The 23,427-nt window shown below is 43.3% G+C and overlaps 1 protein-coding gene across 1 annotated transcript in view; it reads left to right on the forward strand.

Annotated features, from left to right (window-relative positions):
* The window catches only part of TRNT1 (tRNA nucleotidyl transferase 1), a 419,244-nt gene that overhangs the window by 216,964 nt on the left and 178,853 nt on the right, over nucleotides 1-23,427 (forward strand). The window contains exon 5 of the mRNA XM_044078012.1: nucleotides 22,163-22,356. Coding sequence (XP_043933947.1) covers nucleotides 22,163-22,356 — 194 coding nt within the window. The remainder of the gene's footprint in view (nucleotides 1-22,162; nucleotides 22,357-23,427) is intronic.

Raw genomic sequence — 23,427 nt, forward strand, 5'->3', positions numbered from 1 at the left:
ATTGTAACAAGACGTGGCTGGTGAAACCTCCTCGGACAGCCCCCCCCCGAGGAGGTTCCTCACAAGGGAAGGTACAAAAGGAGGCACCTGGACTCCCCCGAGTCCTTGACTGAGGACACGGATTTGGAGGAAGGGGAAGGCTCCTCAAGATCACCCCCCGAAGATGTCCCATTTGGTGACATCATGGAGAAGCTTAGAATAAGGGGGGGTGGTCTGCCCCAAAGCCTACCTCGGACGAATCCGTGTTCCTGGAGGCGTTTGAAGCAGGCCCGTCTACCTCTTGGGTGTCCCCTCCAGCCGACCCCCTGGTAGACTTGATTACTACCAGGGCGTGGAAGGAGCCAGACACTGTGGAGCCAGTCCCCAAGCGCCCGGACAAGATCCTTAGCCCACCCTCTGACAAGTCCCACTGGAGTAAGGGTCCCCCTGTAGATACCATGTTGGTGGTGGCGGCCACCAAGAGGGAACTAGCTGAGGAGAGTCCCTCGGTTCATCCCCCGAGCAAGGAGTCTTGGTCGATGGACCGCCTAGGGAAGCGGGTGTTTAGTTCGGCTACATTCTCTGTGAGGTCGCCGAACTACTTGGCACATGTGCTTCGACTGCAGCGGGACCTTATCAAAGAGTACGTTGCGTCACCCCCCCAAGTCCATGTCGGCGGAGGACAAGCAATTGCACTCCACCCGGATGGCCACTCTACGATCCATATCTAACACCTCTATGCGGCTACTGTCCCATGCCACGGAAGGAGCCGCTAGAGCCAGCGGAGCAGGCCTCGTCATGAGACGTCAGGCCTGGCTCCGGCACTGTGATTTCGCGGAACCCTTTAAGGTGTCTTTCGCTAATGCCCCTTTCGATGGTTCTGCCCTTTTCGGCAAAACCGTGTGAGATACCTTGGTCCAGAGTGAAAAGGACGGGAAGATGTTGTCTGCCGTCGGAGTCCGCTTCTCTGCTCTCCAGAGGTCCTTCTCAAAGAACCAAAAGGGTCAGAAGAAGATGTGGTTCCGGAAGTCGCAACAGTCTCGTCCCGCTCCGGACTCCGAGCCCTTCCGTGGCAGAGGAGGGCAGGGTGGACGCCGCCCTAGAGGCAGAGGGGGCCCGCGGAATGTTGGATCCAGAGAACCCTTCTCGGACCAACCCACGCAACACCCCTGAGGGGTTGCCCAACTGCTCCACTCTAGAGGCAGTCGGGGGGGCGTTTCTCAAAGCACCCAGCAGCTTGGGAGTCCATCACAACAGACTGCTGGGTGCTTCGCATTATATCCAGAGGATATCAGATTCCCTTTTCTCGTTGCCCATGCAGCCCCAGATACCTCCCCGATGTTCCACCTGATCAGAGGGAGGCCGCAGCAATGGAAATCCAACACTTGCTGGAAAAAAGAGCCATCCAACACGTCCCCCCAGACCAGTGCGGGTCCGGGTTTTACTCCAGGTTCTTCTTGGTGCCAAAAAAGACAGGGGACTTAAGACCAATCCTCGACCTCTCTTCCTTGAACCTGTCAGTAACCAAAGAAAAGTTCCGCATGGTCACTCTTCAATCCATCCTCCCCCTTTTGCGGGAGAACGATTGGATGTGCTGTATAGACCTCAAGGATGCGTACTACCACATTCTGATGGACAGGCGATCCAGGAGGTTCCTCCGCTTCCGGCTAGGAGCCAGTCATTTCCAATTCAGGGTCCACCCCTTTGGTCTCACCACAGCCCCCAGGGTGTTCACCAAAGTGTTAGCAGTGATAGCGGCCCACCTGAGGCTTCAGGGAATCCAGGTCTTCCCTTACCTGGATGACTGGCTCCTGACCGCCCCGACAAGGCATCTACTCTGTGCAGCCAGAAACTACTTTCTTTGTCTAGCTCCCTGGCTGGGGATCACTATCAACATAGAGAAGTCGTCTCTTACTCCAACTCAGACCATAGACTTCATAGGGGCCAGACTAGACACAAACAAACTCCTAGCTTTCTTGACATCAGACCGACTACGAACCCTGAGGCTACACGTGCGGGCCATTCTACAATCTCCAGCTCCTCCGGCGGAATTGGTCCTGAGGGCTCTTGGCTCAATGACGGCGGCAATCAACCTATTGCCGATGGCACGTTTGAACATGAGGGTCTTACAATGGACCCTTCAGGTCCAGTGGTCCTTTCTTCAGTATCCTCTGAGCCATCCCATTCCCCTCAGCAGGGCTTGCAGGAGGGCCCTCCTATGGTGGCTCCAATCTCCGGACCTCCAGCAAGGCTGCCCCTTCTCTATGACCCCTCCACTAGCCATGGTGACCATGGACGCCTCCCGCCTCGGGTGGGGGAGGGCATTCTTCGGGCAGGACAGTCCAAGGCACGTGGGACCTCACGGAGACCTCACTGCATATCAACGTCCTAGAGATGAGGGCAGTGCTGTTAGCGTTGCAAGCACTTCAGGACCTTCTTCCTGTAGGAACGATTGCAATTCAGACAGACAATATGTCTGTTGTCTGGTACATCAGCAAACAAGGGGGAACCAGGTCTTACCCACTCTGTCGAGAGGCCATGAGGGTGTGGGAATGGGCGATCTCCACCAACCGCTTTCTCATAGCAACGCACATTCCGGGGCGGTCCAACATCTTAGCGGACAAACTAAGTCGCACCATCCTGTTACCATAAGAGTGGTCTCTGAATCCCGAGATAGCGAATGGATTTTCGTCAAATGGGGTCAACCCTGTTGCGATCTCTTTGCCTCTCCCTCGAACACAAAATGTTACGACTACTTCGCTCTTATTTCCCCCTCTGGGGAACCCCCGAGAGACGTTCTGGTGCTTGCTTGGCCTCCCGGTCTTCTTTATGCTTACCCTCCTCTTCCCCTGATGATGAAGTTTCTTCAGAAAGCCAGCCAGTTGGGGAGCAGTATTATCCTCATTGCCCCATTTTGGCCTCATCAAACCTGGTTCCCTTACCTTTGGTCTCATCTGGTGAATCCTCCTTGGGTTCTGGATCCCCGTCCGGATCTAATATCCCACCCCCTAGAGCTCCCAGTCCCGAACCTGGACAATCTCAAGTTCACAGCTTGGCTGCTCCAGTTCCACTCGTAGCTAAGACTCCCGGTATCTCTTATCCAGTTAAAACTATTCTAGTAGCAGCGCACAAGCCTTCCACTAGAAACATCTATAGTAGCAAATGGAAAGGTTTCTCCATTTGGGCGGAATGCCAGAACTTGGATCCTTTTACAGCTCCTTTGCCCGCTGTATTAGACTTTCTGTCAGGGCTGTTTCATCAGGGGGCTAGCTCCTTCACAGTCAAGGTTCAACTAGCAGCTATCTCTCATTATCACGTGGGAAATGAACTGGGCCCTTTGATAACCACGAAATTGTGTAAGACCTTTTTAAAGGGCACCTTTCTGCTCAGACCTCCAGTGAAGGATGTAGTCCCTCCTTGGGATTTAACACTGGTGCTTCAGGCCTTGACAGCTCCCCCGTTTGAGCCTGCAGCGTCAGTAGATCTTAAATTCTTGTCATGGAAAACGGCCTTTCTTGTCGCTATCACCTCGGCTCGAAGGGTCTCTGAACTACAGGCCCTCTGTGTAAAACCTCCATACTTGACCTTTCACAAGGATAGAGTTTACCTCAGGACCAATCCCTCTTTTCTTCCCAAGATTGCCTCTGAAGCAAATATTAACCAGTCTATTAACCTGCCGGTCTTTTTTCCAAATTACCGTAACAAGGGTGAATACAAATTACGCTCATTGGATGTGCATAGACAACTTCGCTTCTACATCCACAGGACATCTGGTCATAGGAAATCCGACCAGTTGTTCGTCTCCTTTGCCAAATTTAACTTGGGTAAATCAGTGTCTAAAGTTACACTGTCTAGATGGATTTCACAGTGTATCTTTCTAGCATATGAAAGTTCTGGCAGGCCCGCACCTCAGGGAGTCCATGCCCACTCTACTCGATCTATGTTTACCTCTGCGGCTTTTAGAGCTAGAGTCTCTTTCGATGATATTTGTTCGGCAGCCACTTGGGCCTCATTTCATACCTTTATCAATCACTATAAATTGGACATCATCTCGAGAGGGAGAGCATCCTTTGGCTCTGCAGTGCTCCGGAACATCCTTCCATGAAGGCCGCCCAAGATTCAGGTAGCTGGGGACTCTGTCCCATAGGTTGCTGCACAAATGAAGTTAACTACTTCAGATTAAGAAGTTATGTACTCACCATAACGTTCCATCTGAGTAGGTAAACTTCATTTGTCAGCAACCGTCCCTCCCTCCTGCCCCCTCACTTGCGAATGTATTCATACTCAGGTCCATGAGTTTTACCCACTTTTCTTGAGAATAATATTTTTTTAGCAGTTTCTGCTGTTGGGCAAACTTGATCTGAGGTCAGTCTGGGTTGGCAGGGGATTATGGGTAGGGGGTGGAGCTTGGAGCTCGGATCTAAAGCTGTTGAAAACTGCCGGCTCGAATCCGAGGTCGGATCCGATTCCCATAGGTTGCTGACAAATGACATTTACCTACTCAGATGGAACGTTATGGTGAGTACATAACTTCTTATTTTATACACCTGACGACCTGACTTCATGGAAGAAGGGACAGTAACCGATGCAGGACCCAAAACTTTGTTAATCAGGCCGCCTGAGGGCAACCTGCCAGCAGATTACCCAAATGTAATGACTGCAACAGTGAATACACTCAAACATCTACATTTATGGTAAGTGTACACAACTGTACTTTTTCCCCAGTAATAACTTGCATATAGCTGTGAATACCAGACTGTAAGTTATGCCATTCAGAGGACAATCAATGCTTTTGAATTGTGATGCTGGAGAAAATATTTGAAGTATCCATGAACTGCAAGATTATCAAATCATTTGTTAAGGAAATGTCTCGACTGCTCACTGTAAGGAGTGCTAGCAAAACTAAAACTGAGATGCTTTGACTTATAATGCAAAGGATTCACTAGAGAAAATACTAATACTAGTATAAATTGAATTCAAAAGAACAGAGAGGGGTAGCAGAGGCTTAGGAAAATGGAAGCATTATTGAAGAAATTAACATGAAATTGTAAGAACTTAAGGAAGCAGTTCTTGACAGGCAGGCCTGTTATGCTTAAGTCCTTGACATCTGGAAGAGTTGGATTCAACTCAATGACTGAACAACAACACACTTTTCAGGTGGTTAGCTTGTTGTAGAAGTAGTGGAGACGTCTGCCTGCAGCTCCCATGGATTATTTTGCTAGAGCAGTGGCTACATTTGTTGCCTTTTTCCACAAGGATACATTGTTTCAAAGTCAGCATCCTCATTTGACATTCATTCATCAGGGTTATATTGTCATAAGAGTGGCCAGCAGGAAGGATCAGCCAGATAATTTGCCCTAGAGGTTACCAGAGATAGTTTTCTTCATATCAAATATGAAAGCTTTGTACTTAGTATAATTATAGATCAATTTGAAGAAGCTGCATCTTCCCTAACATTCATTCCCTTCATTTTCCACCATTGATGTTATTTTCTTATGCATTCTTTTTGTCTGCGTTTTTCTTCTTTCTTTACACACTTCATATTGACTTCAGTAGTAGGTATTGAGTTGTTTGAGGTGCATGATGGACAGGGTACCTAGCAGCCTGTGAAGGTTTTATCTGCTTGAGTGGTTCTAATACCTGTAATGTGAATCCTAGAGGTTGTTATAGATTGATTGTCTTCCTACAGCTTTATCTTCTTTGTAAGTATGTAACTTTTTGTTTCTTGCAAATACCTTTCTCTATAAAGACTCTGTAATTTAAGATGCAAACTGCTCAATCACCAGATTGGACAAGAGCAGGGTGGCTCATAAGCTGTTTGTCTGGGGTCATCGTCCATGATATCACATAGGCCGTAAAGCCCCTTAATCCAGACAAACATAACTATGACTTGGTAGTTGCCAGTTTGAGAGAGGATAATGATGCACCCAGAAGAACATTCAGAGAGACATGTTGGGATTTACTATGCATGTATTAGGGGCAGAAAGAACACTAGTCTTGAGTAGTGTCTTGCCTTCACCTAGAATGATAGCTAGATACTAAGATAAGGTGATTGGCTTTAATAATTAGTTTAGTAGATGTCATGCTAAGGGGATCATGTGTGTGTCAGTATTGAATGAGGTAGTAGGTAAGACTTCCTATTTTGCCAGGGATGGTCTATGCCTCTTAATGTAAGGCTTCTGCATACTGGCTAAAGCCTTTGCTGCCTCCATAGAACCCTTTTTAGTAAGAGTCCCCCGATGGACATTCCTGTGTAGCAAACTCAAACTCCAGTTTGGACAACATCATGGTTGCACTACTGAATGCTTGGAGTATGAATAGAAAGGTGCCTGAACCCAAGTAACTCCTGCACCTAACGCGCACATATTTGTGCAGATACTGAAACATGTTGTCAGTGCAGTGACCCTCTGTAAAGGTTAATCATCTGTTATTTCTTCAGCTCCTTTTGTACCTATGGGGGTGTATGTGTATTTGTCAGAAATACCATCATCTCACTTCAGATTACCCGTAACCCTAACTTGGGGCTCCAAATCACCAGTAACAGATACTACTTGTATTGCTAGGTACAGATCCTCTTCTGTGTTCGCTAAGGATCATGGAATTTACCTTAACACCATTTAGGGATTAAATATCAAAGTACCATCTTTCTAAGAGAGTTCAATTGTCCACGCATTAGTTAGTAGACTTGCACATCTAAAAATGGATATGCTTCGCATTTACTGGACTCTACTACCAATGCAGTAGAGCTGCTATTAAAACTTCATGTAGAGGCTCTAATGTCTTTGCCCTGGTCTTTATCATACTAGTGCCTGCATGTATTCCACCCTGCATCTCTTTATTCCTAGTTTAATCAGACCAGAAGTCAGTCAGGCCTAATGCTGCTACCCCCCCCCCCCCCACACACACACACACACACACCAAATAAGACTGTCTGTAAGGACTTCACCAGGACAACCCTGTGAAAAATTCTGAACAATCCCCTGCAAATGGACTCGACTAAGAGGGCTGCCGCATTCACCAACAACTTAAAAGCTGCATAGCAAAGTGCCTACCTATCCACCCTAAATGTGAAGGGAAATTTAAGAATAAACCTCTCTGGTGGAACTCTGGCATTAACAAACTGTATAACAAAAGAAGGAAATGATAAAAAATTGGAAGACATCCCCGTCCTTTTGTCTCAGGACAAAACACTGAAACATGCCACCTTTTGGAGCTTACAGATTACTATTAGAAATGTAAATCAGAGTGTTAATGGAAGGTTGCTACGTAAACTGAAGGAAACTACAAATCTTTCTTCATTTGTCTCAGGAAATTAAGGAATAATGTCCAACATTACACTGAGCCCGTAAATAAAGATGATGTTGTCAAACAGGTTTAATGCTAACCTTACCCCAACTACCTGCATTTTTACCTGTGTTATCCCTGAAATTGAAGTTTCCCCTGAAATCACACTAAAACTTGTCTAAAACCCCTGTCAAGGACTGAAAGTAATATTTCCTTGGGACCAGACAACATACCAAGCTGCATTCTCATCAGTACCAAATATATACTTTCTGAGCCTGTACTTAAACATTTCATCCTCCGCCTATCCACAGGGTTCATACCTGATACCTGAAAAAGTCGGTGTCACTCCCCTGCACAAGGTTGGCCCCTCTACAGATCCAGGCAGTTATATGCCCATCGGCCTCAACAGCCATATATGCAAAGTCATGGAGAGTGTCATAGCAGAATTCATTTTTGCAGACACTGGCAACTTAACAAATCTGTATCCCAGTCAGTTTAGTTTTTGAAGAGCAGGTCATGGCTCCTAAATCTAGTAAGATTCTTTGAAAAGGTAGCAGGGCCTGTGAACAGAGGTCACTCAGTGCAAACTGCTTATTTCAATTTGGCTAAGGCTTTTGACACTAACCCCCATGCTAGTATTGTTTAAAATTACACTAACTTAAGCTTATGTTATATTCTGGATTGCACAGTGGCATTCTGATAGATCCCAGGTTGTGAAAGTTGCTGGTACCTCTCTTAGTATCAAATTGTAAATAGTGGCGTATCCCTGTGGTCAATGCTGGACACTCCTATTTGACATTTATTTTACAGACATCCAGTCTGATATCCCAGAAGAGTGATTGACAACATTTTCTGATGGCTGTTAGCTGGGCACTGTTGTCTGCTCATCCACTAATACTAAACAGCTCCAGCAAGAGCTGGAATAAGCATCTATCTGTTATACTGAAAATGGTCTGAAGTCAAATATAAAAAAGGGCAAAGTAGTAGCATTTGTTAAAAAAGTTGTTCACACCTCATATATTTGAAATGGTACTGCTAAGACAGGCATGATCATAAGAGACGTGGGTACTTATGTGGACAATTTGCTCTGAATCGATTACCATGGTTCCACCATAGTCGGGAAATCCTTCTGTCTGGCCCAGTTATTTTTAATGGAATGTTTTTAAAATCCAAAGAAGGCATCCTAACACTGTACTCTTCCCTTATCAGGCCATTCATTGAATACAGTGTCCCTCTGGTATGTGTTAATTGAAGCATATTGCTCAAGTAAAATCTCCCTAAACATACTCTACCAAGAAATTCAAAGGCCTTAAATATTTGAACTATCCCGATAGATTAGCACAGCTCTCTTTGTACTTAATATCCTACAGGTTGCTCTGAGGTGGCCTTTGCCTTGCTTTTTGAGCCATGAAAGACCCAATCCTATTTGACCTTCTCTTTCTTTATAAAACCTTTGGCTCTACAACCACCTGCACTAGGTACCTTAATCTACATAAACAAGACTGACTGGGGAGAGAGGCACCTAACTCAGCATATTCCCAGCCTGTGGAATAAGCAACCACTGCTTGTCGAACAAAGTCTAGATTTAATGACTGGATAGATAGGAACAAATTTACATAGAGATTGACATGTACTGCCCAGCTTGATTTGGGAGATAAGCACTATTAAGTGCTTGAAAAGATGCAGATGTAAAGGTGTATGTGGCCAGAAATCTTATTCTCCTCGTGATCTCTTATTCAGTATTGCTCCTGTGTTCCTGTAGTGTGTCAGACTCACATTGCTTCACTCAAAGAACGTTAGAAACTTCTACCTGCAGGCTAATACTTCTTTAGTAAAATGGTTATATTGGTGTTTAAATCTGTAACAGAGAAAAGATGCACATCTTGGGAACCTTGTACTTCAGTCTGTTACCCTCACATGTACTTGATAGTATTCATTAGTGCATCAGCCTCTTGAGTAAGAGTTGCTGCACTCTGAATAGCACGTATTATTCAAATTGCCTTGTTTATGTTGGCCAGCAACTCCAAATAATTTATGACTAGCAGAAGAATTGTCAGTTGTAAGATAATGCCCTGACTTTTGTAATGAAATGTATTTAACTTTTAGCAAAATAATGCATTATTTTGCTCCAGCATTTTAATGATCGATTATGACCAGGTTAGTACCACTATGGTAATGGCTTGTCTTCAGTAGAAACCTGAGTTGATATTCAGTCTGACTATGGGGAATTTGTTCAGGACACTGGGGAAACTCCAGTACAATTATATAGTAAGTGCACAAGGGAAACTGTTTCAAAAATAGGATATTACTGGTAAGGAATAGAGAAATATATTAGAAGTATAGAGTGTAGCTGGCATATAGGGTGGCCACGGTGGTGCAGCGGTTAGCATTGTCGCCTAACAGCAAGAGGTTCCCTGGTTCAATCCTCAGCTGGGGTGCCTTCTGTGCAGAGTCTGCATGCCCTGTGGTTGCGTGGGTTTCCTCCGGGTGCTCCGGTTTCCTCCCACATCCCAAAGACATGCTGTAGGTGGATTGGACACTCTAAATTGGCCATAGGTGTGAGTGCATGTGGGTGTGTGCCTTCTGTGGAAGGTTGGGCGCCGGGCTGGCAACTCAACACCATAAAACTCCCCTGCCAATCATGAGCGGACAGGTGATCCGCTGTGGTGACCTCTAACCGGGAAAAGCCGAAAGAAGAAGAAGAAGAGTGTAGCTGGCATGCAGAACAGGTAGATGCCTTTAAACTGAACTCATTTACATATTTTGGGTAAAATTTCATATTTAGGAGTCATTTGTATTTCCAATAAGTGTAAAAAGGAATTGTTGGAAGACAATTTTCAGTGTAATATGGGTAGTCAAGGTTGAACCCTATTAAAAGAATTATATTGGTCCAGATACCAAAAGAGTTGCTTTCAGTGCAAGTCTGTCCTGATTTCGAAAGACTTGCTGTCAGGCCGTACACTGAAGTATGTCACTTGTACTGTATGTAAACCAAAAACAAAGGGGGACAGATTCTAAAACACCTGCTCTCAGCCCTCTGTCAGTATAAGTAGTCACTTACACTGAGAGCAAGTCTTTCGGATGACTGGGACTTCTATATCTAATTGTATATGTAGTGTCTGGGCATTTGTAATGTGTTTTTATGTAGGATAGAGAGAGAAAGTACAGATAGAGTGGGAAATATCATAGCTCTTAATCTTCCATCTCCAAAATGAGGAACACTGATAATGTGGAACTAATGTGAAAAATGTGAAACACAAAACTTAACAACTTCAACTAGTAATGTCATAGGATGGTTAAAATGCGCTGGTTTTACTTATAAAAAAGATCTTTTAATGAATTCATATGATTCATTTTTATTCGCCATGGATATCAGTTAAATAAATTCCTCACACAATGTGCAACAGCTGAGGAACGTGAACTTTTTAAGACTCCAAATGAGGTATGTTCCTCATAATGAGCTACACTTGAGAGATATGGGATATATGTTATGGAAAAGTATGAACAGATGGGGAAAAGGAATATAAAGTATATAAACAGTGTAGAGATGCATGAATTTGTGTGGAATTTAGAAATGGTTAAGAGCATATCAAAAAAGGAAAGACTTGTATGATACTGTAATGGAAAGATTTTGTTAATGTAGCCATGAGAAGAGGTTGTGGAAAAGGAAAAACAATAAAACAGAGACATGAAAGTTCAAGAATGTGTGTGAAGCTTCAGATTTTTTTTTTTGTACAGTGTTGAAGAAATTACAAGCTAAATGATAGATGAAATCTAAGCAGCAAGGTCAGAGATTGTGTAAAGCAGAAGAAATGGTGAAAGATGTTTCAATGGAATGAGAAAGAGTGACTATAGTAAGGAAATGTAAAACAGTCAAAAAAACTCTAATGGGCACAGCTGTACATCCTCAAAAAATTGCTACAACAATAGTAAAACCTAGAGGAACTGCAGACACACAGCAGGAAGAATAAAACCAAACGTAGCTTAATATTAGCACAAAAAAGTAAGAACTTTCGCAGCAAGTGCTTCATCAGGTATAAAATAACAGTTACAGAGCCATTTTTAAAGCTAAGCATCACATGTTGAGAGCTTGTCAAAATTATGGACATGCTATTTATGCAAATCCCTAGATTTTAATATGGGTTTTTAAAGAGACCCTGTCATTAATTAAGCCCAGGTCTCTTGTCAGCATTGGTTCTAAGTATCCAATGTAGCTCTCTCTCTTCAGTATAATTTCTTTCACCCCCACATGGTCCTTTAAACACAATCTCAACTGCCTTAAACATAAATGTATGTGAGATGCCACTATCCATCACATGCTTAGCCAAAACATTCGTCATATCACCTCTTTTTATGGCATACATATACTCACGTACCCTTTCGTAAAACATTTGATTCATTTTACCTAGATAATAACCATTACATGCTGTACAAGTGGTTAAATAAATGATGATACATGTCTTACATTCAGCATTTGCTCTAAATACAAAATGTTGCTTAGAGACAGGATGTACAAATAAATTAGAACTATCCATATACGAGCAGTATTTACATGAACCACACACACACACACACACACACACACACACACACACACACACACACACACACACACCCCTATTGCCAATTTAGTGTGTCCAGTTCACCTACTGAATGTCTTTGGAATGTGGGAGGAAGCCAGCGCACCCTGAGAAAACCCACATAAACACAGAGTCTGCACAGAAGAGACACCAGCCAAGAACACTTGCAAAAGATCATATAAAAGGGAAAGACTAGGCTTCGTATGCTTGCAGTAATTATCAGTAGCATTAAAATTGATCTACATAGAGTAGTTGTTTTAAAATGGCATCAACAGTGTGATGCAGCTGTTGTGCTTGTTACATATTGTGTGTTTGTCTCCATAGAGAGCAATGCCAAGTATTACAAGGTAATAACATTGTATGGTCTGTTGGTTATCAGTGTATGTGCAAATGTTTGTTTATTTGCTGAAATCTACTTGCTGGTAATTATGAGGTAAATTGGTGAGCAAGCATGCTTATCTTTCTAGTATTGGAATTGGTAAGCTTGCATACCCTCAGAAGTTTTGCAAAATGCTAAGCCAACTGAGGACCATCAAGAGAATACCTTGGTAGAATAACTGTTGCAGTTATAACATATCTGTTACATCTCACTATCCACCTATTTGCTATTCTGTTTTTCCTGGGTAAGATTTGTGGAGATAACACAGCTTCTGCACATTATGAATGTGGGTAGTCAGCTATGCTCCTGTTTAGTCTATTGTAGTGCTACATTGCTTAACTGTTTCTGATTATTTATATTCTTGTTGCAGTTCGGCCATGTGATATACAAAACATGGCATCAGTTTACTAGAAAGGGTTTGTTGCCTGTCTGCATAGTAAAATTATTGGACCAAAACAGTTTTACTGCTTTTTATATTTGTGTTGAACAGTTGCTACTGTCTTTTTTTTTTCTTTAAGACTCATTGTTCGAACTGACCGTTAAGACACTGTTTGTAAGTAACATTTATTGAAATATCTATGCACTTGCAAAATGTAAATATAACAAAAGAAATGTCTTGTACCTGCCTTAGTCTAAGCTGTAGTGAAATAACCTATGTAATAAAAGCAGGTTGTAGGTGCTATATTTGCAGGTTACCCAATTTCAGTCAGTGTAGAATATTGCAGGCAATAAATGCATTCCACATTGAGGTGTGTCACACCATTTCATCCGAGCTTTACTAGCTATTTTCTTTTCAGCGGTGAAAGTTTTTTCATGACTTATCCACAAAGTGAAACCAATATCTTCCATCTTTTTTGATGTTGTCGTAATGTCTTTCCTTTATGGAGTTAACTCAGTAGCAAACTGAAATTCAGTTTTCTTATCCATGAAAATTTAAACTAGATACATTTTATTTTATGTGGTATTGACCGGGGAGATTTGCTGTCTTGTTGTGATCAGTTGTACTGTTGTTGAATATTACACTTGTACAGTTCTTCTGAACTTTCAGAATATTAGCTCGGGATGTTATGGAAGGTACTTAGGGTCCTTCTGCTTAGCCTGCTATGAAGAAGGCAAAGAAACTTATCCTAAAGCTTCAGCTGTGCCTCCCCCTTCTGGGCATCTCTCTCAAGACCGATGAAGGTCTGGGGACCCATCCGGATTTTGGCTCTAATTCTAAGGCGGGTACCACATCGGAAGCCACAGGGAATCCTACCATTGGGCACATCCTTGGAGGCTTTGCAGACGTCTGCTTTGGACAGACGGGGGAAACCGAGGCTCATAAGTTCAGAAGGCCCTCGAGGTATTCCACAAGTTGTAATAGGGGAGGAAGTCCCGAAGGCTGTCATTGAATGTAGGCCTATGTCAGGTCTCTCCACCTTTCACATGGCTAATGCTCCTCTTAAAAAGAAGCAGAAACCCAAACATGTTTCTGCTCCTCAGGACCCACCTGCTGATTGTCAAGCTTTTACACAAGGTTTGTTCAATGCCTTTATGGCTCTTTAACCTACCTCAAGGGTTTCTCTTCCTAGCCATCCTTTAACTTTCACCACAGAAAAGGATCAGAGTACAGGATTCTTCTGTAGAGGAGTATTCTTTAAAGGATGAATCCTTGGCCTAATCTGCTCAGCTTACTTCCCACTTGGCGTATGCCTCCCCTGAGGAAGAGTCTAAAGGCACAGAGTCTCCTGGTGAAGAAATCACCTTTGGGGAGACTGTTGCCAGGATGAGGGAGTATTTTAAGTGGGACTGATCTCAGGTTTCTGAGGTGCAGAAAAGGTACTATGACTTGCTTCAAATGGATTCTCCCTGTCCTTCTGCTGTGCCTCCAGTTTTACTAGCTTTTCTTGATGCCTTCTAATCTGCATCTAAGACTCAGGACTCTCAATCCCCTGCTCTTAAAAGGCCAGATAGGTTCTATAATGTTCCAGAGGACTGTAAATTTCTTTTTAAATGTCCATCAGATTCAGTAACGGTTTCTGTGGCTGCTGATAAACCTGCTAGACTGTTGCTATCCACTTCTCTTCGCCCTCCAGATAAAGAGAGTAAGACCATGGAAAGGTTGGGGAAAAAAGATTTATAAGACGGCCACCCAAGGTTTCCGTGCTATCAGTTACCAAACCCATATGACCAAATATGCTTTGGCTGTCCTTTCATAGGCTATTCAGCTTCTCACTGACCTTACAGATTCGGAAGTTAAGTCGCAGCTTTCATCAATTCTGGGGGCTTCTTCCTAGGTGGCACGCCACTCTATTAAATGCAGCTGTGATGCAGCTGAAGCACCTGCTAGAGCAGCTGCATCTAACTCTGTTTTGAGGGGATACTCCTGGTTGAGGCTTCAGCCACTTCCAGATGACTTTAAGGCTAAATTACTGGATGCTGCATTTGATGAGGCTTTGTTTGGGGCTGAAGCAGCAGACTTGTTCAAGTTCTTGCAGGAGAGAGGTAATGAATTATAGGACCTAAAACACATTTTTGTGTTTCCATTTCCTAAATTACAAAGGAATTACCCAGCTGTAAGATGGGGTGCTAAGAAACCTATTGCTTCAAAACACTGTCAGCCTGCTCCTGCACAAAAACAGCTTTTCCAGGCAAGCCAGGTAGCCTGTGACTAAAAACCTTTTCTCAGCCAGTTTCCTCTCTCTCTGCATCTTTCCCTGTCCCTTCCAGTCTGGGAGCATATCACTCAAGACTCCTAGGTGTTTTCCATTATCCATAAAGGGTATTTCATGGTGAGGAACTCTTCCATCTTTCATTGGCATTCTTCATCTACCTTGAGAGCAACTGCAGTTCTTTCTAGAGGTGCTGCAGGTATTGAAATCCCAGGGAACTGCTCAAGATGTTCCACTGCACCAAAGAGGAAGAGGTTTCTACTCCAGGATGTTCCTGGTTCCCAGAAAAGATGGCCCTTGGCGACCCATTCTGGATCTTTTACACCTCAACATCTTTCTAAAGGTCCCAAGCTTCCGCATGCTTTCTCTGTATACCTTGTTTCCCCTCATCCTTCCACAAGCCTTTATGGTATCCCTAGATATCAAGGATGTCTACCTTCACATTCCCATTCATCCTCTTTTCAGGAAAGTTTTGCGTTTTTCTGTTGCTTTATCACATTTTCAGTTCTCTGCCCTTTGGTCTCTGTACAGCACCAAGAGTATTTACAAATTGCTTAGCTTCTGTAATAGCTTATTGCAGACTCCAGGGTATATAGATCTTTCCATATCTGGACGATCTCCTGCTCCAGGCACTCCTTCCAGAGACCTTACAAAAGAATCTCCTTTTCACTGTTTCCGTTCTGCAAAATAAACTTCCAAAAGTTTTTCCTCACCCCTTCACAGGACCACATCTTCCCTGTGTGCCAAATCCAGACAGATCACATGTTGGCTTCCCTTCCTTCTCAGAAAGTTCTGTCTCTAACCAATGTCTTCCAAGACCTCCCTCTGCAGTCTCTTCCAGCCAGGGAGTTTCTTCACCTTGTAGGATTTGTGGCATCCACCATCCCCATGTTACCTCTGGCCAAACTTCACATGAGGAAATTTCATTGGTACCTCATATCTGTTTGGAGCCAACATGCTCACCCACTGGACTTTGTTGTTCTCCTCTTCCTTGTTTGAAGAGGGAACTTGTTTGATGTATTCAGCAGATTTCCCTGAACCTAGGACTTCCTCTGCATCCTCCTCTTCCGATTCAAAAGTTGTTCACAGAGGATTCAGACATGGGTTGGGAGGCAGCCTTTGCATTCTGGAAGGTTTAAGGACTTTTATCCCCTTTTTAAACAAAGGAGAACATAAACAAAAAAGAGGTGAGAGCCCTGCTGTTGGCTGTACAGACTTTTCACTCTCTTTCACCCAGGTCCTCTAAAACCGTTTACAGCCAACACCACAGTTCTTTGGTATGTAAACAAATGGGGGGGGGTGGAGAAAATCATATATTCTGTGCAAGCTAGCCCTCATGGCATGGGAACTGGCAATTCAGTACCATGTCTCCCTTCAAGCAGTGTGCATCTCCTCAATCAGAATGTAGTGCAGACACTCTGAGCAGGTCCATGACTCAATCCCACAAATGGATGCTTTACAGGGATGTATTTCTGGACATTCTCCACCAGTGGCATATTCCTCAAGTAGATCTCTTTGCCTCCCCTTTGAATAGACAACTTCTAAAATTTTGTGCCGGAGTTCCAGACCCAAGACCCTCTGGTATGGAAAGTGGGTGCCCTTCCTTTCTCATGGAAGGGGATGTTTCTGTATGCATTCTCCCTTCCCTCTTATTCAGAATGTTCTGCTGTTCATTTGCCCACTTTTTTCCCCTCTCCGGAATCATCTAGTGAGAGAGTTCGATGCACCTTGGATGTGCCTTGACCACTCAGATTTTACTTGGATAAAACTAACTGGTGCCAAACTTAACGAGCAGAAGCTCCATGTGAGAGGGACAACCCAACTTTAGGCTGACCAGCTTTTTGTTTCTTTTCATCCCGGGGGTCTGGGAATGCCTGTTTCCAAGCAGACCATTTCCATTGGGATTTCTAAGGCTACTTCCTTTTATTATGTTTTTCATGGTTAATAGCTTTTCGACTCCTGTTAAGGCTCACTCTACGAGAGCTGTGGCTTCTTCACTTGCTTTTTTCAAAGGTTTGGATAATAACTCTATCTTGGAAGCAGCTACCCAGTCTTCTGTTCATACCTTCACTAAACATTATAAACTGGATGTCAACTCCAAATCTAGAGCTAGCCTTGCTAAAGCCATTCTCCGTGGCTTTTTAGAAAGTGACTCTACTACTTCTTTCTTCTTCATGAGCTTTGGTACTCTCCCTCATGTTAAGAATACTGCAGCATAAGAATAGAAGGACATAGAATAGTTGTATAAAATCTTACCATAACCGTAGATGTCCTTCTCTTCTATATTATAATATTCTGTCCCTCCCACCTTCCCCCTTTTTTGTCTTTTTTCCTGGATGTGTGATCTCCTTTTGTTCCTTAGGCTGGTGTTCTTACTGGGCCATTCACTTCTGAGGGTGGTACGTGTGGACATCGCTTTTCTGGCCTATGCTGGCAGCTGGCCTACATGTGACATCCCACATACCCTGCAGTAGTTAAAGTATTTTGTATTCTGGCCGAACGTCTGGACGATCTTTGCAGTGAATTCCCTCATGTTAAGAATACTGCAGTATAGAAGAGAAGGACATCTATGGTTGTGGTATGATTTTACACAACTATTCTTTCCCTCTTTTCGAGACTTGTGTTGTGTTGCTATGTTTTGGGGGTATGTTAGGTAGTTGTTATGGATAAATGGTTTAAAAAAGTGTGTCTCTTGTAGGCATAAGCTTCCCTCCCAGGATGCTCATAACCATTGGGTTTATTGCCTCGGGGCTGCTCACCTGGAGGCTCTTGTGCCATCTGTGAAGGCTTTGACTCTCTCACTGTAAATGAGAGGCAGCCCAAGCCCATTCTTAAGGGTCTTCTTCCTTTGGTGGGGTTGTCTGGCTCCTGCAGTATTGGAGCTTGAAGATGTCAGAACTGGAGCAGTTGATGTAGTCCTTCTACAGGCAAAGATGGAGTTTAGGTCTCATTCCATCAGCTCCGGACCCTCACCACGAAGATTCAGCTCTTGTCTTAGTTTCCTCCCTTGAACCCTGCAGATCCAAGGTCTTCGGAACTGATCATCTTTCATTTCTTAGGATCGGAGCCAATGGCCTGGCAAATTTTGACTCTGATCCCAATCTTAGTCTCCTTGACCCTGACAGTGTTGGAGCAGGGTGGACCTCTGGGATGGCAGGTAAGGACAGGGGTCTGTGGGCCATATTCAACGATCCTAGTGTTGGGGTTGTCCCTCTCACCTGGAGCTTCTGCTCTTGTCAGTTTGGCTCCAGTCTTAGTGATGAGACAGGGTGGTATGGCACCAGATTCTGTTGCATCCTTGGGAGTCTTCAGGACCAAGGTCTGCTGAATCTGGTCAGCCCGTTTCTGCCTTTGCTTTGGACATCATGAAAAGGATGTTCTCTCATCAGGAGAGGGAATAGTCTAGCATAAATGGTGGCCCTCCTCTTCCACATCCATGTTTGTGACCACTTCTTAGCTTGCTGTGGGATAGCCTGCCTCTGTTGGTCTCCAAATTGCCCTCTCAGTAGGGCCCTGGGTTTCTTTTATTTCCACTCCTGGGGGGGGGGGGGGTTTGGTAAGAGATGGTGCACCTGGACTCATACAAGGATTCCAGAGTCTCTTCAAACTCCCCTGCAGAGATGTCTCTTTCGGAGACCTTCAGTAGTTCCTTCGCCAGTGCTTTGGCTGGACTGCTGAAGCCTCTTCTCTGAAAGAGTCATTGTTTTTGAAGGCCTTCTGGGTTGACCCATCTACATCCTGGCTGGTTCACCCTCCAGATACATTTATTAATCTGGTGTGCCAGATGGCAGGGAAGGACCCCCATATACTGGAATCAGTCAACAAAAAGCTTGTCAAGATACTTGCTCCAACCTAGGATCAGCAACACTGGAGTAAGGGTCTTGCCAGGGGTGCTGTCTTGGTGGTGGCAGCCACCAAAAAGGACATTTCAGAGGAGAGATTCTCAGTTCATCACTCCAAATAGAGAGTCCTGGGCATTGGGCATTGGCCTCTTAAGGAGGTGGGATTACACTTCAGCCACCTTTGGATTAGGGGCATTAAACTATTTAGCTCATTTGACCATGCTTCAAAGGGATGTTAGTGACAGAAATCTCAAAAGTGGTAAAGACACAGAACTCTTCAGAAGCTCAGAAAACTCTGGAGATTCAACTGTCCACCCTCCAATCAATTTCTAATTTGTCCACGCATCTGCTTTCCAAAGCAGCTGATGACATATCCTGAGGTGCTGGCACCAGCATTGCTATGTGTTCCCATGCTTGGATGAGATTGTTGGACTTTGTAGACTGCTTTATGGCATACTTTAATACCCTAGTTGATGGCTGTTCTCTTTTTGGACCAAGAGTTTAAGATGCATTGACCAGGAGTGAGCAAAGTGTATGGCAGTGGTAGCATCCTGAGTCAGGTTGCATGGGCTTCAGGTCATTCGCTACCTGGGTGATTGGCTCCTAACAGCCCCCACAAGAGCATCTGTAAATAGGGAAGGGGACACCTTACTCCAGCTGTGGAGTTCCTTAGGAGTCGCATTCAACTACCCAAACTCCAGTCTCCATCCAGTTCAATCATTGGTATTTATGGATTGCCATTTGTACACAGTCTCCCAGATTGCCAAACTTGCAGAATCCCTTCAGGATCTGGCAAAGTCCTTGATTGTATACAGAAATCCTCCAGCATATCTTATTGTCCTCCACATGTTGTAGGCCTTTTAGGACGTTTTCCCCAAGGGTATGATTTCAGTCCAGTCCAACAATATGCCAGTAGTCTGGTATCTGAACAAAAAGGAGGATGACCCTGTCTTAACCCCTTTGTCAGGAAGCTGTGAGTCAGTGGGCGATTTTGACTTTAAGGTTTCTGATTGTAATGCACGTTCAGGGGAAATCCAACATTTTAGCAGATGTTTGGGCAGAAACATTCTACTCCCTTATCAGTGTTCCCTGAATCAGAGGGTTGCTGCTTGAATTTTTTGGCACTGGGGCACTCTTTGTTGTGACCTTTTTACTTCTGCTTCCAACACCAAGTGCAACAGCTACTATGTCTTAGTCCCTCTTCAGGGATAGTCACCAAGGAAAGCTGTCCTTTGTGCTTTGTCCCTGGGTCTTCTGTATACATATCCCCCAACCCATTGATAAATTTCTTCAGAAAGCGGTTTATTGTAGAGTGGCTGTAATCCTCATTGCCCCCTTTTGGCCTCACCAGGTGTGGTTCCTTTTCCTTTTGCCTTTTCTGAGGTACCCTCCTTGGATCCTGATCTCATTTCTCATCCAGCAGGCTTAGGTCTGCTCAGCCTTTGAATGCTCAAGTTAACCACTTGGTTTCTCCAATTCCCTTGATGGCCAGGAATCTCAAGCTTTTAGATGAGTCATTCACATCTTAACTTCTTCCTAAAAGTTGTCTACGCATAAGCTGCATGTTAATAGTTGGAAGGGTTTTGCCTTGTGGGCCGTCATTCAAGATTTGGACCCTTTTTCAGCATTTTTGGATGCTATCCTGTACTTTTTTGCGGATTTGCTTAATTCTGTGTCTAATTACTCTACTGTTAAAGTGCAATTAGCAGTTATATCCAGTTTTCACATAAGTAGAAATGATGCATCATTTGCTGCCCTTAAGATCTTGATGACCTTACTCTAAGGAACCCTTTTACTTCACCATCCTGTACGAGGCCCTGTTCCATATTGGGACTTGCCTTTTATGCTGCAGGTGCTGCCTGTGCCTCCTTTTGAGCCCCTTGCTACTGTTGATCTGAAATGTTTGTCATGGAAGACTCTGTTCTTAGTGGCCATTGCCTCCACCAAATGTTTATTACAGCTGCAGGTCCTGTCTGTTGTCCCTCCTTATTTGGTCTTCCATCGAGACAGAATGTCTGTCAGACCTTCCCTGCTTTTCTGCCTAAGGTGGTATCTGAAAATAATTTGACTCTGTTCATTCATCTGCCAGTCTTTTTTTCCCCTGAGTTTCTAACAAGGGTGAATATCTCTTGCATTGTCTTGATGTCCAGAGACAGTTGAGGTTTTATTTGGATAAAACATGGTCTTTCAGAAAATCTAATCAGTTAAATGTCTGTTGGGTGCTCCTGTATCCAAGATGACTCTGTCCAAATGACTTTCTGTTTTGGGTATGGTTTGAAGGGAAAGTTGTGTCACAAACCCGAAGGGCATTCTTCCAGAATTATGGCTACTTCTCCAGAGCTGCCTTGGATGACATTTGTTTAGCTGCAATTTGTGTGGGCCATCACTCTTTCGTGACCCACTATAAAACTTGCCTTTGGTTCCACTGTATTGCGTAATAGCCTTCCATCAGACTACCCTAGGATTTCTACATGGCTGGGGACTATGGCCCACAAGTTGAACCCAGACGGAAAAGACAATATCAGATACAAACTTTATGTAGTCACCATAACAATAGATCTCTGTCTGTTTTCATCTGGTTCAACCTTCCCTCCCACCTGCCCCTGCCTTCTTGGCTATTCTGTTGTATCAGAGATGACCAGCCAGGCAGACTACTTTCTTTCTTTGGGTTCTTGGCCTTTCAGATTTTCTTCCCTTGGGGAATAAGAGAGTCTAAATAAAGAAAGGGGCACATAACTAAATCTGAAGTAGCTCTAGTGAAGCAGGGGGTCATGGTTAGAGGAGGCGGAACTCTTCGAGCTAAGTCTTGGAAGTTGGCCAGCATCGGATCAGAGTTGGATCTGATAAAACCCATAGGTTAACATGGATCTATCGATAAGGTGAGTGCATAACTTTTATTTTCTTTTAGAGGGTCCTTTCGTCATTATATCATTTCTGCTCCTGTATTTGGTATTTAATTCTCTTTTTAATTTTTTTTTTTAACCCTGGCTTATTATTGTATGTTTTACTTGAATGCTATGGTTGGTTACCGGACAGACTTGAGATTTTATATTTAACTGTTGGAGTTGATTTTGACTTGGTTTATAAAGTTTTAAAGGATGAGAAGAAGTTCCTATAACACTTTTAGTAATCGGAAATGTTCAGGAAAGCAATTTAAAGGATTGGAAAAAGTCTGGTTGTAATTGTATATCGTAGTTTTTTGGTCTTAAAAATGCCACCTTCATTCGGTTTTCTCCATTGCATTTTTGTTTACTACCTATTTATAGAATTGTATGGTGTGGTGTGTAATATAAGAAAAGCATTAAAACGTTGTTTTTAAACGTATGCATGTTCAACAGTTTTTAAACGTATGCATGTTCAACAGTGATACTGAAATGCATTTTTGAGCCAAATGCAAGCCAAGGTATTTAAGATGGTTTCATGTATCAATGTGTGTATTTTGTATAGGTTTTATGGGAAAATAGTTGAAGAACCTGGTGAACATGAAGCAAAGACATTGGAAGCCATTAAAGAAAATGCCAGAGGCCTTGCTGTCATCTCTGGAGAAAGAATTTGGGTTGAGCTCAAAAAGATATTGGTTGGAAATCATGCAGCACATCTGGTTAACCTCATGTATGAACTTGATGTTGCTGAGTATATAGGTAGGTTGACAAAAGTGACATTAGTAAGCCTGATGTATAAAAACAGAGATTCTTAACATTATTTATAGGGCTGTGAGAGAGAGATCCTATCCTATCACTTAACAGGTGTAAGGCAGAGAATCAAACTTTCACACATGCAGATTAATGTAAATGTTAAGTATTTTTTTTTCTAAAGTTAGAGTTCGAGTATAACTTAAATACATTTTGTGGTAACCACTCCGTCAGACTTCCAATTACACTTTACCAACAGTGTTGAGTACTAGTGTCTTCATAAATTTGCAAGTCTCTAGTTTTAATTAGATTTTGTACCAGTGATATGGATAAGAATATTTGTGTGAGGTCGTCAATATTCCACTCATAATTATTTCCTTATGTTTAAACAAGTATACCAAGAATGAGTTGTTTGGATTCTGTACAATTTTTACAATTTCATTCTATGTTGTAACTCTATTTTTGCATTTTCTGTTTCTATACCTACTGACCATCTGGCTTGTCATTTTGATAATGCCTGTTTGTTCATTTGCCAGACAAAGGACAGTTGTGATGTGGCTGTCGCACACTGGCAGCCATCATCAGCAGGGCCACTAGAGAATTGCAAAAAAATTCATCAAAAAGTGCAAAAGTATTTTGCAAAAATTGTGTGAACGTTGCAGGCTTCAGTACCCAGCCTCATAGTTTGATTGATAAAAGCTGTAGTATATAATATAACAAATAGGCTACTAGATAGATGTGCTATCATGTATACATGCTTTCATTTTGAGTTTTCAAGTGCATTTTCAGACTATAGTTCTTCAGGATGTATTAACATCTCCTGCAGCGAACCCATACATATTTGGCATTCGTTTGGTTACTCCATCTTGAACCGGTTATAGAGAAAACTTAATTACCTTTCTGTTTTGCTGAAAATGTATATTGATTGTGTTCCTTTCCAAGGGATACCAAGGCAAACTTGAATGTCTGGGGAACGAAGAGAGGGAGCTTTCCTCTTAATGGATTTTTTTTCGGAATCTGTAGACTCCCAAAATTCTGAGTGCTCTAGCTACAAGAAGACATACCACCATTATAAATCCC

This window comes from Protopterus annectens, chromosome 7.part0 (genome assembly GCF_019279795.1).
Source record: "Protopterus annectens isolate FY-2018-M chromosome 7.part0, PAN1.0, whole genome shotgun sequence".
Taxonomy (NCBI): domain Eukaryota; kingdom Metazoa; phylum Chordata; order Ceratodontiformes; family Protopteridae; genus Protopterus; species Protopterus annectens.